This window comes from Penicillium verrucosum (genome assembly GCF_028828655.1).
Source record: "Penicillium verrucosum strain IBT 35672 chromosome Unknown utg000001l_segment0_segment0, whole genome shotgun sequence".
Taxonomy (NCBI): domain Eukaryota; kingdom Fungi; phylum Ascomycota; class Eurotiomycetes; order Eurotiales; family Aspergillaceae; genus Penicillium; species Penicillium verrucosum.
In genome coordinates, this window is record NW_026643210.1 from 12514424 (window position 1) to 12527943 (window position 13520).

Sequence of the window (13520 nt, forward strand, 5' to 3'; positions counted from 1 at the left end):
TTGAAAATAGAGGTTTTTTTTCTTCCCACCTGATAGCAGACAGCAGTACTCCTAACTCCAGTATTTAAGAAATTTGGAGCATCAGCGGTATCTCATCTCAGGGCAACTACAACCCCAAACAGACAATCATAGATCAAAAGTAACAACCCCACCTACACTCTCATTTCATCTACTAGAGCACTATAGTACAAAAGAGACGGAGGAGTCACCGAGACAGAACAGAGACAGACGCGCAGCATAATGTTGACACTGTATTGGGATTTCCAAGCAATAACCAAAGAAGATCGCCATTAAAGATTTACCGGTACCAGTAGTCGGGCTTGACGTAGTCGGCGAAGGTCTTGGGCTCGACGTGAGGGGGGTGGTGGTGACCGTGGTCGTGGTCGTCTGAGAGCGAGAATGTTAGCATAACCAACAGATTATCATATACTAAGGCAAAAGATAAAAAGAGATCGGGAAACATACGGGCGTGGGGGTCCTCCTCGGGTCCGATGTAGTTCAGCTTGACCACGTTGCCGCACTCGAGGCAGCGCTCGAGAGGGCGCTCGCGGGAGACCTAAAAGGCGTAGAGTCAGTCTCTAGAACCGGAGATCTTAGCCCGGTTGGGCTTGGATGGGGCGGTCATACGGTCAGCCAGTTGACCTGGTGGGAGTCTGCGGGGAAACCGGTGCAACCGGCGTACTGTTCATCACCAGCGCCGTTGACGATGATGGGGTCTTCGATAGAGCCTGCGTAAATCCACCCATTTGGTCAGCCAATTTTTCGGTCTTCGCCCCGGAGCAACAATCATGTGATTCCGCCGTATGTGGTCATTCAGGAGTTGCGATGAGAGGTTGAGGGGAGATATCAAGGAGTCATACCCTTGCGGGAGGCATCAAGGGGACGCATGTCGAAGATGTCAATGCCCTGCATCTTTCCCATAAGCTCCAGACGCTCGAGACCGGTGGCCTGGTCGATATCGGTGGGAATGGTACCGGGCTTGGCACCCGGAGCAAAGAGGTCATCCTCGCCCTTGATCTCTATATATTGACAAGAGAATAGGTCAGCATTGTGTTTCGGAGATATTTCTTGTACATATCATATCCACTTGAGGTAGAATGACGAGCCCGGCCCGTGGCTCGGGAAAAGTATCCGCATGACCACTACCCGAGGTTCTATAGCGTCGAATTGCACGGAGATGCTCGAGCGGGGGAATGTATGGATATTTCTCGAGCCACAGAGGCTGGGAGAAAAGCAATTGACTGCTATGGGGTAGGGTAAAGCACTAACCGTCGAAGGTCAGGATCTTGCCCTCCTCCTTGGGAGTCCACTTCTTCTCATTGGCTAAAAAGGTTTCGCGTTAGACGGTGATCACAATAGATAGTTCATATCAATTGACTGTTAAAAAAAAAAAACAACCACCCATTGTGTTGTGGTCGGGGCGCGCAGGGATTGAACAGTTGTGCGAAGGTCGGATCATGCCATTTGAGGAGTCACGTACAGCGAATGATGGAGGAAGAGAAGGGGCGCTGGGCGAGGGTGAAAGCGCGAGCAGGCGAGCGCCTTGCGAGGGCGGAGGCTGTACGTTGGAGGAACATTGTCCTGGAGGTGACGGGGTGGATGACGCGGGGCGTTTGGGGCAGGAGAGGGAGTTTGGAGGTTTGAGGTTGGGCGAGTTTGAAGCCGCTTTGGTCCGACGTTCTGTGATTGGCTGGCTCGGTTATCCAATAGGACCACGAATAATGATGAGTCAGCCCCTCTGATTGGCAGAACATCGGAAGCTCTGGACGGGCGGCATCAGCTACGAGCGGCAGAATGTCCGTTTCGGAACACCTAGGGCTTCTCTGTGTAGGGCACGGGGGTGACATGATATATTAACAAAGAATAACTCAAGGAGACACGCGCTAAAGTCACAATATAATAAACAAGTCCCTCTAAACTACAGAAAGAGACACCAATATCATTCAAGCTCTTCTTCGGCTCTCAGCTTACACGCCGCTGGTGGTATACCAGGCCCAAGCTTCCGGGAAATGTGTGCCCATTTGTTGTCCTCATACTCCTCCAGCGCTTTTTTTAGTTTCTGATCCTGGTATAGGAAGTCAGCATAACCCTAGTTTTTTAATTTATGCGGGGATGACCATACCAAAGCATCATCCCAAACCACATCTCTTTCCTTCAATTTGGTACAGTAACGGACTTGCAATGTCTGTTGTTTTCGCCCTGGGAAGAAGCATTCGATCTGCCGCCAGGAAAACTTCCAGTGCTCCTTCAAGGCTATCAACAGCTCATCTTCCCTGCGACCGAATCTAGTCTTTGGTACTTTTGGCTCAGGGTATGGTGTAGGCACGCCTGGAAGGTCCATGAAGCTACGGTCGATTTGCGGTAGGTATGATTCGGAGCCCTGATCGGCAGAGCCCGTACCGACCAGTGATTGGGATGGTAGCCGATGATGGTGCTGTTGCGGGAGAGCAACCTGGAGGTAGTCCTGGTCTGATGTCTGATGGGGAGATGAAGGGCCGACGTGATCGGCGTACGTCAGATCGGTCGATCCGCCTGCTGAAACCGATGGATCACCCATGGGTAGATTTTGCAAGATAGATCGGTAGCCATAATTGTGATCAGTGTCTTCATCTGGCCCAGGCCCATTGTCGGTACGTTGTCGTTTTCTGCTACCCTGTATTGGAGAGAGTCTATAACCGTGCGTGCTGTAATGTGAGCCCGGCTGGCGTGGCGGCGAGTGGTTCGTGATAAAAGTCGATGGAGACCCAAAAGGTGGCTGAGTTGTATCAGAGTGGTAGCGAATTTCAGGCCTATCTTGGAGCAACTGCGTTGCGCCGTAGGAAATAATATCTTCCCGATTCGCATCCTTACCACTGTCATGAGGAGTGTAGTTAACCATGAAGCCTCGGTAAGGGTCCGCTGGTGTTGTAGACATATATATAAACAACACCAGGGCCTGCAGCCCCAGCAAGTGACTTGAGTGGCTGTTGGGAGATGAACGATTTCAGGGTGTTGTTATTTCCCAAGTGTCTCTCTCGAGTCGAAAGGCAAACCCCAAACAAAAATAGCCTTTGCTATCACATAGGAGGACAATGCGAAGAGAAACTTGCCTACATATGTAATTGCAATACAAAAAAGAAAGTGCTCGAGGCGTTGACGTGCAGAAGAGGATAGATAGGGTTACTTTGGGTCAAATTGTAGGCAGGTCTTGCAGAAGAATCGGTCATACATAATGTATAATAGGGTGGAATAACAAAGATATTTATGCCTAGACTATGAACGATCAAAAGAAACCAGGAGATGGACATATCTATAACAACATCTGGAGAGTCCCCCTGAGAGAAATCCAATCCTGTGCCGGTGACCAAGTTGGAGCGTGCGTTGCCGGGCTGATTTCACCAGTCTCCAGTGGACCGGACTGCAAGAGCATTCTGAATCATCAAGTATTTCGCGATAGGCATGTTGTATCCCATCTTTCCGGCCTCCATATGTGCCTTTCTCCCTTTGCTTTCGCACAGACTCCCAACATGAATGGGAGGGGTTCAAAAAAAAAAAAAAAAAACCTTCGAAGCGGTAGAACCTCCCCCATTTTTTTTTTTTTTTTTTTTTTTTTGGCTGAGCGGTTATTAATGGGGGAGGGGGAAAACACCAAATGGGACCAGGGTAAGTCCAGGGTCAAAAGTGAAGAGCCATGACAAAAGAAAAGGACACGCCAGACAGGTGAAGCCTGTCAGACTTCGGGGACATAGCAAATCAAAGAGCTCATTAGTCGGACCGATCTTCCATGCAACAGCGCCATATTGCTGGGAAATAGATGTGGACATTTCGTATCGGCTGATTGAGACGGTATAGGCTAGTCGAGTAAGCGATGGCAAGCTATTCTATTGCACCGGGTTTCTTCGGAGCCAATGCCTGCGGGAGTCTATCACATATGTCCAATAGAATAGAACAAGAGAACAGGGGGGTTTGAAACATATACCCGAAAAGAAGATTGGCGTTTGGACTTGACAGAGTTCAAGGTGGTTAGAAGAAAGACATTATAATGATGGCAATAGATCATTGGAGGAGATGAGGGTCACATCAACTTTTTTCCAGCCACACTCCTCTCTCACCCTTTTCGTATACCCTGTTGGATTTGGATTTGTTGGATTTATCGAATGGAAGATCAGGAGATGTGATTCGGAAAGACTGCCGAAAGGTGCTAGCTGCATGCGGGCCGTCATCAATAGAAAAAGGTCTGATACATTAAAGCGGAGAGCTTAGGCATACCTCGATTTCAATAGATGCATAGATATATAGATATTTTATATATATATATATATATATATACACATACATATATATATACATATTTCTTTTCCATTTCCATGTCCTTCGGACCTTCGGCCGATTTCTATAGTTCTGTTGGGCGCCTGCTTAGGGCCTGCTTAGGCACATACATCGCGGCAATCTTTATAGGCCGATGCAAACTAGTGCATTCCGAAGCCAACCGCATTCTCGTATACTTACAGGGGGATTTGATCAACTTATTAAAGAAATAAAAGGAAAAGGAAATTGATGTGAACAGGGAATGTATTCGCAAAAGGAATCTCGTACTGTACAAATCTACACTGACATTTTTCCCTAGGTTCTCGCTGCAATACATGAATTATGGTTGTCGTGATACAAGAACCCAAAAGAAAAAGGGGGAAAAAAAAGAAAACAAGAGTACAAAAAAAAGACAACGCTTGGAAAATCAAAAGAAGATTTTGGGCCTGATCAGCTGCACATTTTTAAGCAAAGTTGTCAGACCGGTCAACCCAGATGTCCTCGAGTTCAGCGAAGTTTTGGAAGTGCAGGGGACGGTGTTGGTCATCGTAGAACTTAAGCGGAGTGTCGATCTTCACGTAGATAGGTCTCTTCTCCACGCTGCCAAATGAGCTGCCCATAAAGCTGTAGTTCCAAACATTATCCTCCGGCACAAGGAAATAGCCGCGGATTTTGTCACTGAGGAGCAGCTGACACTTCTCACCCATGCTGGTGGAGAAGCCTTGGGGCTGATCCGAGGTGGTGTCCTTGTTCTCTGCGCCCCACTTGTAGCCCGCCGGAGTGAGGCCCCAGGCGGAAAGCGAAACGGATCCAGGAGTGAAAGAGACAGTCATGGTCACGGTCTTCTTATCCCACGAAGGATGGGCGTTCATGAGACGTGCGTGATGTGTGACATCTGTTGCAGACATGTACGGCGGCTCATTGCCAGAAACCGTATGGATGATACCAAGTGGCTCCAAATTTTGGAGATAGTCGTGCTGCGGCAATTGGTGTGGCAGCTGAACGTCCCGAGTGTTACCCACTTGGGGAATCATGACAATGGTGCGGACCTCCTTGACCTGGTCGTTGTCTGAGGGGGAGCTTCCGTAGATGTAACCCGTGACCTGCACTCGGAGATCGGCGATGGTGATGAATCGCTTGAGGACGTTCTTGGGCATGATGTAGGTGTATCCATCGTCCCGAATGTCGTCAGAGGAAACATAGATGTTGTTGGACCTGGTCCGGAGGTTGGAGGTCGCGATTGCACGAGTACGCCACTCTGTCTTAGATGCAAATGATTGCTGTTCGTACTGAGACGTAGTGGTGACGATGATGTCCTCGCCACGAGCGTTCTGAGTCTTGGTCGTCACAGCAGTGAGCTGCTTCTGCTCTTCTTGCTGCTTCTCGATCTCCGCCGCTTGCTGTCGCTGCAGGGAAGGCGCACTAATCTCCATACCCAGGATGATATCACGGACTTCGCTACTGGTCAAGCTCTGCACGTTGACATTGTTCTTCTTACCGTAGTCGTTCAAGATCAGATCACGCAATTGCACTTCGACCTTAATCCAGTCCTCATCAGACAGGGATGGCCAGATGTGGTGTTCTTGAGTGATAACAGTCTTATCGGGGCGAAGAATGATCTTGGCTTTGTCGATGTTGACGTGAAGAGCCCGGAGAATGAGAATGAGGCGAGAAAAGGCAGTGTACGGGGAGATGGACTTGAGCCACTCATCATACAAGTTGAAAAGTACCATCTGAGGTTCGGTCGCACGGAGAATCATATCGGCCAGTTTCTCGACCTTCATGGCGGCCTGGAATGGCAGCTGGAGCTCAGAGGCACGAATGGAGATGTTAGGGAAATCGAGCAGGTGGACCTCGAGAGGATCAAGAAGACCCTTACGGGTGACAATGAGCTGCTTCGGTTGCTCTTCCACGGGGAGAGACCGAATGAGCGCTGCAACTTCTTCGGCTGTCTTCCACTTGGCCAACTGACCCAGACGCTTTTGGCCTGCCCAGACACTGGTGTGGATGATCTTCAGGAACAACTGCCCAGTGCGAGGATTGAAGATGAAGATTGCACCGTTAATGGGTTTTGTGGTCAAGTTACCCTCGAAGGTCTTGTGGATCGTGACACGGTACACGTTAGTGTCATCGATAAAGAGCTGAATCTGCGGGCTGAAGAGCTCGGAGTAGTTTTGAGAGTTGAGGAACTCCTGGCTGCTCTCCGAGGCATACAGCTGGAGACCCTTGCGGATACGCTCACGCAAGACATACAACGCTGGATTGGCTTTCATGATCTTAGCCATAGCCTGCTGAACCAGAGTCTTGAGGCCTGGGAAGTACTGTCCGTAAGCCGAGAAGAGGTTGTATGCAAGATCAATGCCAATCATCAATCCAGTGGCGGAAGGATAGATACTCATGCTGTCCGTGGTGTAGTCGAGGTACTTAGCACGAACGTACCGCTCAATATCGTGAGAATCGTAGTCGCCATATCTCAGCTGCACGTCGATCCAGAACTTGTTTGTCGTAGTCGGCTCGTACACGTCCTTAGTATCGAATACAAGCGAAGGTCGGGTGACATTCCATTTGTTCGTCGCAAAGAGCAGGATATCCGCACAAGAGCTGTTCATCTTGTAAGATTTACGTGGATGGATAGTCTCCTTTTGAACGGCCTCGATGCCAAGCTGCTCCAATTCCTGATCCAGGACTTGACACAAATCCATAACCACGGATTCGTGAATCTTCTGCCACAAATGGGCACGGAAAATCTGAATCAATGAAATTTTGAGCGTGGGAATCTTGCCGTGCAAGAAGATACCAGTCAGATCAAGTTGCACCTGGAAACCAACGTATACGTTGGCGCGGTTGATGGTCGGCGACCACCAGAGAGTGAATCGACGGTTGGGAATCTGGTTCAAACCGGACCGCTGAGCGTTGGTGAGTTTCTTGAACTTCATACTTTCTTCGAAACCACTGTTGTGCAGGACCAGGTGGTCATAGCGCAGGTAAAGCTGATCTTTGTCGACTCGGAAACCAGCCCATTCTGTCTTGTCAGATTCGAGGCTAATGCTCTCGATCTTGAAACTGTGCATCTGAGCAGCTGGGCTTTCGGCGCCCTTTTCAACCGCAGGAGATGTGAAGGCACTATACAGGCTTCTTTCCTCGGTGGAAAGGGCAGCGAAGTCGGCAGCAGTGATCTCCACTGTTTGCCTTTCCGCGTTGTGGGGACCCTCGGAGGCCTCCTGTCGATAAAGCACCAGAATGTGATTCGGCGTCACCACAAGATCTTCTTTCTCGCCACCAATCTTGACGCGGTACAGGCGGTCGACGCCATTCACTATGTTGAATGCACGGCGAGGCTCTCCGTCGGGACCCAAAAGCTGGTCACCTTCGCGCACATCCTCGACATTGATCTCGGTACCATCGTATCGCAAGAGACGGGTTCCCTTAGCAAGACACGCTTTTTCCCAGAACAAACCTTCCCACGATGGGAAAGCTGTTGCCTTGAACAAGGTGTGCTCGAGAATTGTTTCAACACCACCCAAGGCTTGGATAACATCAGTGCGGTAAGCATTGAGGTTCCAGAGTTTACCATCGTGACGCTGGCTAGTCCACCAGAACGGATTGCTCTTCATCAGCTGGTATTGCTTGAACTCAGCGCGGAGTCGGAAGCCCTTATCGAAACTGAGAGTGCTTCGATCCTTCTGGAAGAGCGTATTGATACGGGGAAGACCACGATCCCAGCTGTCCTCTAGATCCTCCAAGGTCAGGCGGCGGTTCTGCTGCTGGGCTTCCATACGCTTCTGCGAGTATTCCATCCAAACACGCTGAGAGTCAATGAACTCGGCTTCCCAGGGAATGATGTACCGGAAGATGTTCGGAATCAATGTTTCCTCGTCATGAGACATACCCGCTCGGAAGTGGGTGATACCAGTATCGGTCTGCTTAGACCAGCGCTTGTCACTGGTGGGGATGAGGATGTGAGATCCTGAGATCATACCAAGACCTCCAAGCTCCTTGGGGGTGTAGAAGACCGCAGGAGGGAAACGAGACGGCATCTTGGAGTTCAGACCAATCTTGACTCGAGTCTGGATCTTCGTTTCACATTTCACGATAGTATCGAGAAGGTTGACAGTGGACACGGCAGCCTCACGGTAGTAAGTGAAGAGAGCAATTAGAGCAGTGTTCCACTTGTTAGCAATCTTGGTGAATGTGGTCGAACCAGAGGACATAAGGATTTGTCGGATACGGTTATTGAACTTTTGAACATCCTCTTCAGTGACCTGGAGGAAAGCATGCGCCGTGCGTTCCTTGGTAGAATTATCAACCAGAGACCAGACACTGTCCTTGACTGAAAATTCCTCGTTCATGTTCCGCATCTTGGGGAGAATTCGGACTTCGAATCCATTCATCGAGAACAGCAAGTTGGGGTTGTCCTTACTGTACACGCTGGCGAATGTATCATCCCAGTCTATGGTGGTGATGGATCGTGGGAGGCGGTTCTTCATATCCCAGAAAACCGCACGACCAAGGTTGACGTCGTGACGCATCAAGCGCATGCGACAATCGCGAGGCCAGCACTTCTTATTCTTGTAACCAATGACGTTCTCGAAGTTAGGGTCAGGATTCTCGGTCAAGAACCGCTGAATCAGGTCACGGGAGTCATCAGCCTGGAATCGGAAGAAGACCCAGATCTTGTCAACGTAACGGGTGTACAGACGGATTGGGTGTCTTGTCTCAGTGGCACGGTCTCTGAATTGCAGGAAATCGTTGGGACTTCCCGGAGGGCCAGCCATTTCACTGGCTCTTTGCAAACCAAGTAGCAACAAATCGATCATCAGGCCATAGTATTGGAACACGAAGCCCGAGAATTGGAGACCGCGAATCATACCATAGCTATTGGTGTGGTTCATGTCCTTGTAGCTGAGCTGAACATTGTTCTTCGATGTGATGTAGTCAGCCAGGTTGTGGTCCATGATCAAACGGAGCAACCGGTTCAGCAGAGTGATATCAATCTTCTCATAGACCTTGGACAGCTCAGTCTCAATCATCACGTTCGTCTCGCCTTCGGCAGTCTCCCAGACATTGGACAGGTTGTTGATGCCCTGTGTCCACTTGTATGTGAGTAAAGGAGGAACCTCAGAGTCGGAGGGCTTGATCCAAGCGGGGAAGAGATGGCGCTGCTCCGCTTGGTACCAAAGGTACTGATCCAAATAAGCGTCGGTGATTTTTTCAATAGGCTCAATATCGTAGACAGGATTGATGTTGTTGTAGTTATCGTTCATGTCGATCTTGACCTCCTTGAACGCTCTCTGTGTCAGGAGGAATCGCTTGATTCTCGACAAGGTTGTGCCGGGAGAATCGTAGGCCTGTTCAATAAGAGCCAGTTCCTCTCGCTGAGTTTGGTTCAGTCTGCCCTTCACAGAGTACGACTCACGCAGTCGCTCGAGTGCAAGGATCAGGATTTTAGTGTCATGCTTGTAGGAAACACTGGGGAACGGAATCGGGGAGAACTTGCGGGACTCCAACCAGTGTACCATGGTGGTGTAAATTGCAACCGCCTCTTCAGATGAAACGTATGGGCCGTCCTTCAAGTAGTTGTGCTGACGCTCTTGCTCGGACTTGAGCCAGAGACGCGTGAGTCGACCAAGGTTCTTCTTTGCGACGGTCTTGTCAACCGTGGCACCACGGCGAATTCTCTCTCGGTTGTAATGAGCGACAGAGATCCACCAGTCGGCCTTGCTTTTGACGTAACGAAGAATGATGTTCTCAATCGGTGCGGGCAGGCCGGGAACCTTCCATGGAATGTTACTCTTCCAACATCTCCAGGCCTCTGATAGATGTTGCAAAACCACGTTGACCTTGTTTTGCTTGATACCCTCGGGCATCATGTCCATAAGATCGGCCATGACCGAGGCACGCAACTCGAGATCAAAGTGGGATTCCACGCGCTGTTTGGTGACGGTTTTGGCAACACCCTTGCTGTGACGACCTTCAAACTGGCGAGAAAGCAGGTTTCCAAGCCAGCGCTCAAGCAGGGGAATGATACCACGCATGAAGAACAACCAAACTCGCCAAGCGGGCGCCCAGAAACCACATCCAGGGCCCTTACCAACGGGGCCGGAGTTAAATCGGTAGTAAATCAAATGTTTCAGATCCTTGCAGGAACGGATCTGGTGCATAAGCTTGTACTTGTAGCGGTACATACCGGTAAGCTGGCCCACGTGGTTGAAGGCATAAAGAATACCATCTGCGAGTTGGAAGGCATCGATGTTACCCAGGCGGTATTGAACTTGGGCATCGACGATGAGCTTAGTCAAGCGAAGAATTTCACGCATCAAGTGGAAAGCGTTTCCGAAGCGAGACTTCTTACGCTCCTTGGTGGTCAATGTCTTGACAGGCTTCAGGTTGAAGTTGTAATCAAGATGGAGGTAAGTCAAATTCTTGCGGTGAATCAACAGGTTCAGCATGTTGAAACCCTGGCGACAAACTTGCAAACCAGCCTCAACCCAATCGATCGATGTTTGCTGGAAGAACTTGGTGGTTTTGAGAGTCTTCATTAGATTTTGCTTGCTCTGAGCCTTGGGTGTGCCCTTGTGCAATTCGTTGAGAACGTAGGTCTTGAGCATCTTCTGGTACGAGACTCGGACCTTGACAGGCTGACCCTGTGGGCAGTGCTCCAGGTACCATTGCTTGACCAACGGCACATCCTGTGCACGAACCATTTTGCCAGATCTCTTATCGAATGGGTGAGGTGCCCACCAAAGAGCAATGGCTGACGCGGTGTCGGATGTGTAAAGCTCTTCGTCATCAAAGAAGGGCTGGACCTCACCAGGAAGCTCAAATTCGTCGTCTTCATTATTGCCAGGCCCGAAGATTTCATCCTCATGGCTGACGGTGATATTCTTAGGCGCGACGGAGCGGGAGGAGATCGGGTTGATGACGGGATCGAAATAGAAGGCCGGCAAGTTAGGGTCCTCAGTACGAACATAGACCACCTGGGGATGGGAGTACCAAGCGACCTTGACGCTTCGAGGTAGGGTGTTGTAAAGGAAGGGGAAGGTAACCCGGTACTCGGTTCGAATCGGGGCGCGGAAGATGATGCGGTCAATGGCGTTGAACTCGCTGAAATCTTCGTCATTAGGATCGATATCTTTGTACAGAGGCTCAAAGCGGGGTCCACCAGGGATGGCGACGTTAAGAGCCTTGGCTGTGAAGAAGCTGTTCAAGTCGAACATGTGATAGTAGTTTTGGTCAACAACATCACTCAGAATCTGGTGACTGAGCCGATGGAGAGTCGCCATCTGGGGAAGAGACAAATTCCATTTCTTGTAGCTGGGACCATTCACGTGGGGGGTATCGAGAAGGGGACGGTGGTCATAGAGCCATTCATAAACTGCCGCATCTTCGAGGTCGTCCAGTTCCATCTGAATGGGCTCCAAAGGTTCAACATCTTCGATGTTTTCCGACCATGAAAGAGGTGGTTCCTCGTCGTCGAACGGAGGGAAACGCATCCGCTTGAAGTGTCGTCGGTCACTTTTCTCCCGACGCATGCACATCCACATCGTTGCCCACTGGGCGTGGAAGACAGGCTCGATGACACGCGGTGTCTCATTGACCAAAGTCAGACAACCGTTGACGTGATAAAGTACCTTCACTTCTCTTGCTGATTCCCAAGGCATGGGCATGTTTTCCAATAGCTTGAGGACGGCATGAGGCATGAACTTGAGCGCACCCAGGTAGCTCCGCTTCTCGTTGGTGAATTTCTTCTGAGAAACATCACCAATATCTCGCACAATTTTTCGCAGATGCTCTGGTGGCATATCAGCCTTTTGTGTCTCGACGAATCCTGCTTTGCGCTTCTCGCCGAATCGATTGCGTTGCGTGCGCAGCCATTCATTTTTCTTCTGCGCAAATTTTGCGACGTTCGGGTCGGCCGGCGGCTGGTAGCCCGGGGGCGGCGGCGCCATTGGCATGGAAGGGGGAGCTGCACCCCATCCTGGAGGGGGAGGAGGGGGAGGAGGCAATGATGCCATGATGGTGGTTGATGGATGGAACCCTCCCTCGTAGAGGTTGTGTTGGTTCCAAGTCGCGTCAAGCCAGGTTGAAGGTCATATGTAGCAAGAGTCGCAGCTAGTAAAAAAAAAAAAGAAACACAACTGAGAGAAAAGGAAACCAACTGAGAGAAAAAGAGCTGAGTGGTTGGGAGAAAGAAGATTAAGATGGAAACGCGACAAAGATAGAGATCCAGGATCCCATACGCGATGTGACTATCTCTGCTCCTGTCTCCGTTGAACTTTGAGAAGTGGCGGCTCCGACTGGCACTATTCCGCATCGGGACTAGCGCAACCTCGCCAAATCTGCGCTAGCGTCGGCTGAAGCAGAAACCCACACAAACCCATCTCGACATATTTCACTCTGCTTCACGACAACTCCGACAACTGCCGCCCTTGACCAGTTCAAGTACAGTCAAGATGACCAACAACAGACTGCAATACGTGAGTTTTACAAGAAAATTCCGACTGGAAAATTATTGATCTGACTCTTCTTGATTTTCAGCGCCGCCGGAACCCGTACGTTTCAAAATTCCCTCAAAGGCCATTCCCTCGCACCACCATGATCTATACGATGATTCTAGTAGTGGAATGGCTATCACCTTTTCGAACGAGTTATTGACGGACTTTTTTGCTTTCAACAGGTACAACACGCGGTCCAACAAGGTTCGCATCGTCAAGACCCCCGGCGGTGAGCTCCGTTACCTTCACCTGAAGAAGAAGGGCACTGCTCCCAAGTGCGGTGACTGTGGCATCAAGCTCCCCGGTGTGAGTATTTTCCCGGCGTCCCTCGTGCATTTTTGAGCGGTTGTGTGGGATGTGTGCGATTACGTGTGGGCCAACCGAACGACTTGAAAGATGAAAAAAAAACTCTGTCTGGATAGACAGGTGTGCGAACGAATGGTCAATCGAAACGCTACAATCTCCATACGACTGTCTCGCTGAATTTTCGGAAGCGGATCGACTGATAATTTTTTTTTTTTTTTACAGATCCCTGCCCTCCGCCCCCGCGAGTACTCTCAGATCTCTCGCCCCAAGAAGAATGTCAGCCGTGCCTACGGTGGCTCTCGCTGCGCTGGCTGTGTCAAGGACCGCATTGTGCGTGCCTTCCTGATTGAGGAGCAGAAGATCGTCAAGAAGGTCCTCAAGGAGTCCCAGCAGAAGGCCGGCAAGCGCTAAGCGTGCTTTTTGTCGGTGTTG

General features: G+C 50.2%; 3 protein-coding genes across 3 annotated transcripts; 1 reads left to right on the plus strand and 2 right to left on the minus strand.

Moving 5' to 3' along the window:
- Positions 1 to 298: 298 nt before the first annotated feature.
- On the minus strand, positions 299 to 2914 carry N7516_004608 (uncharacterized protein; the record flags this gene model as incomplete). Its single annotated transcript, XM_057217328.1, has 8 exons — positions 299 to 387; positions 466 to 556; positions 628 to 728; positions 861 to 1019; positions 1270 to 1323; positions 1481 to 1780; positions 1972 to 2065; positions 2123 to 2914. The coding sequence occupies 8 exons, from the start codon at positions 2912 to 2914 to the stop codon at positions 299 to 301; spliced, it is 1680 nt and encodes a 559-aa protein (XP_057079211.1).
- Positions 2915 to 4751: 1837 nt separating this feature from the next.
- On the minus strand, positions 4752 to 12302 carry prp8 (U4/U6-U5 snRNP complex subunit PRP8; the record flags this gene model as incomplete). Its single annotated transcript, XM_057217329.1, has 1 exon — positions 4752 to 12302. The coding sequence occupies one exon, from the start codon at positions 12300 to 12302 to the stop codon at positions 4752 to 4754; it is 7551 nt and encodes a 2516-aa protein (XP_057079212.1).
- A 438-nt stretch (positions 12303 to 12740) lies between these two features.
- N7516_004610 (60S ribosomal protein eL34) lies at positions 12741 to 13499 on the plus strand (the record flags this gene model as incomplete). Its single annotated transcript, XM_057217330.1, has 4 exons — positions 12741 to 12764; positions 12826 to 12839; positions 12965 to 13088; positions 13311 to 13499. The coding sequence occupies 4 exons, from the start codon at positions 12741 to 12743 to the stop codon at positions 13497 to 13499; spliced, it is 351 nt and encodes a 116-aa protein (XP_057079213.1).
- Positions 13500 to 13520: the final 21 nt, after the last annotated feature.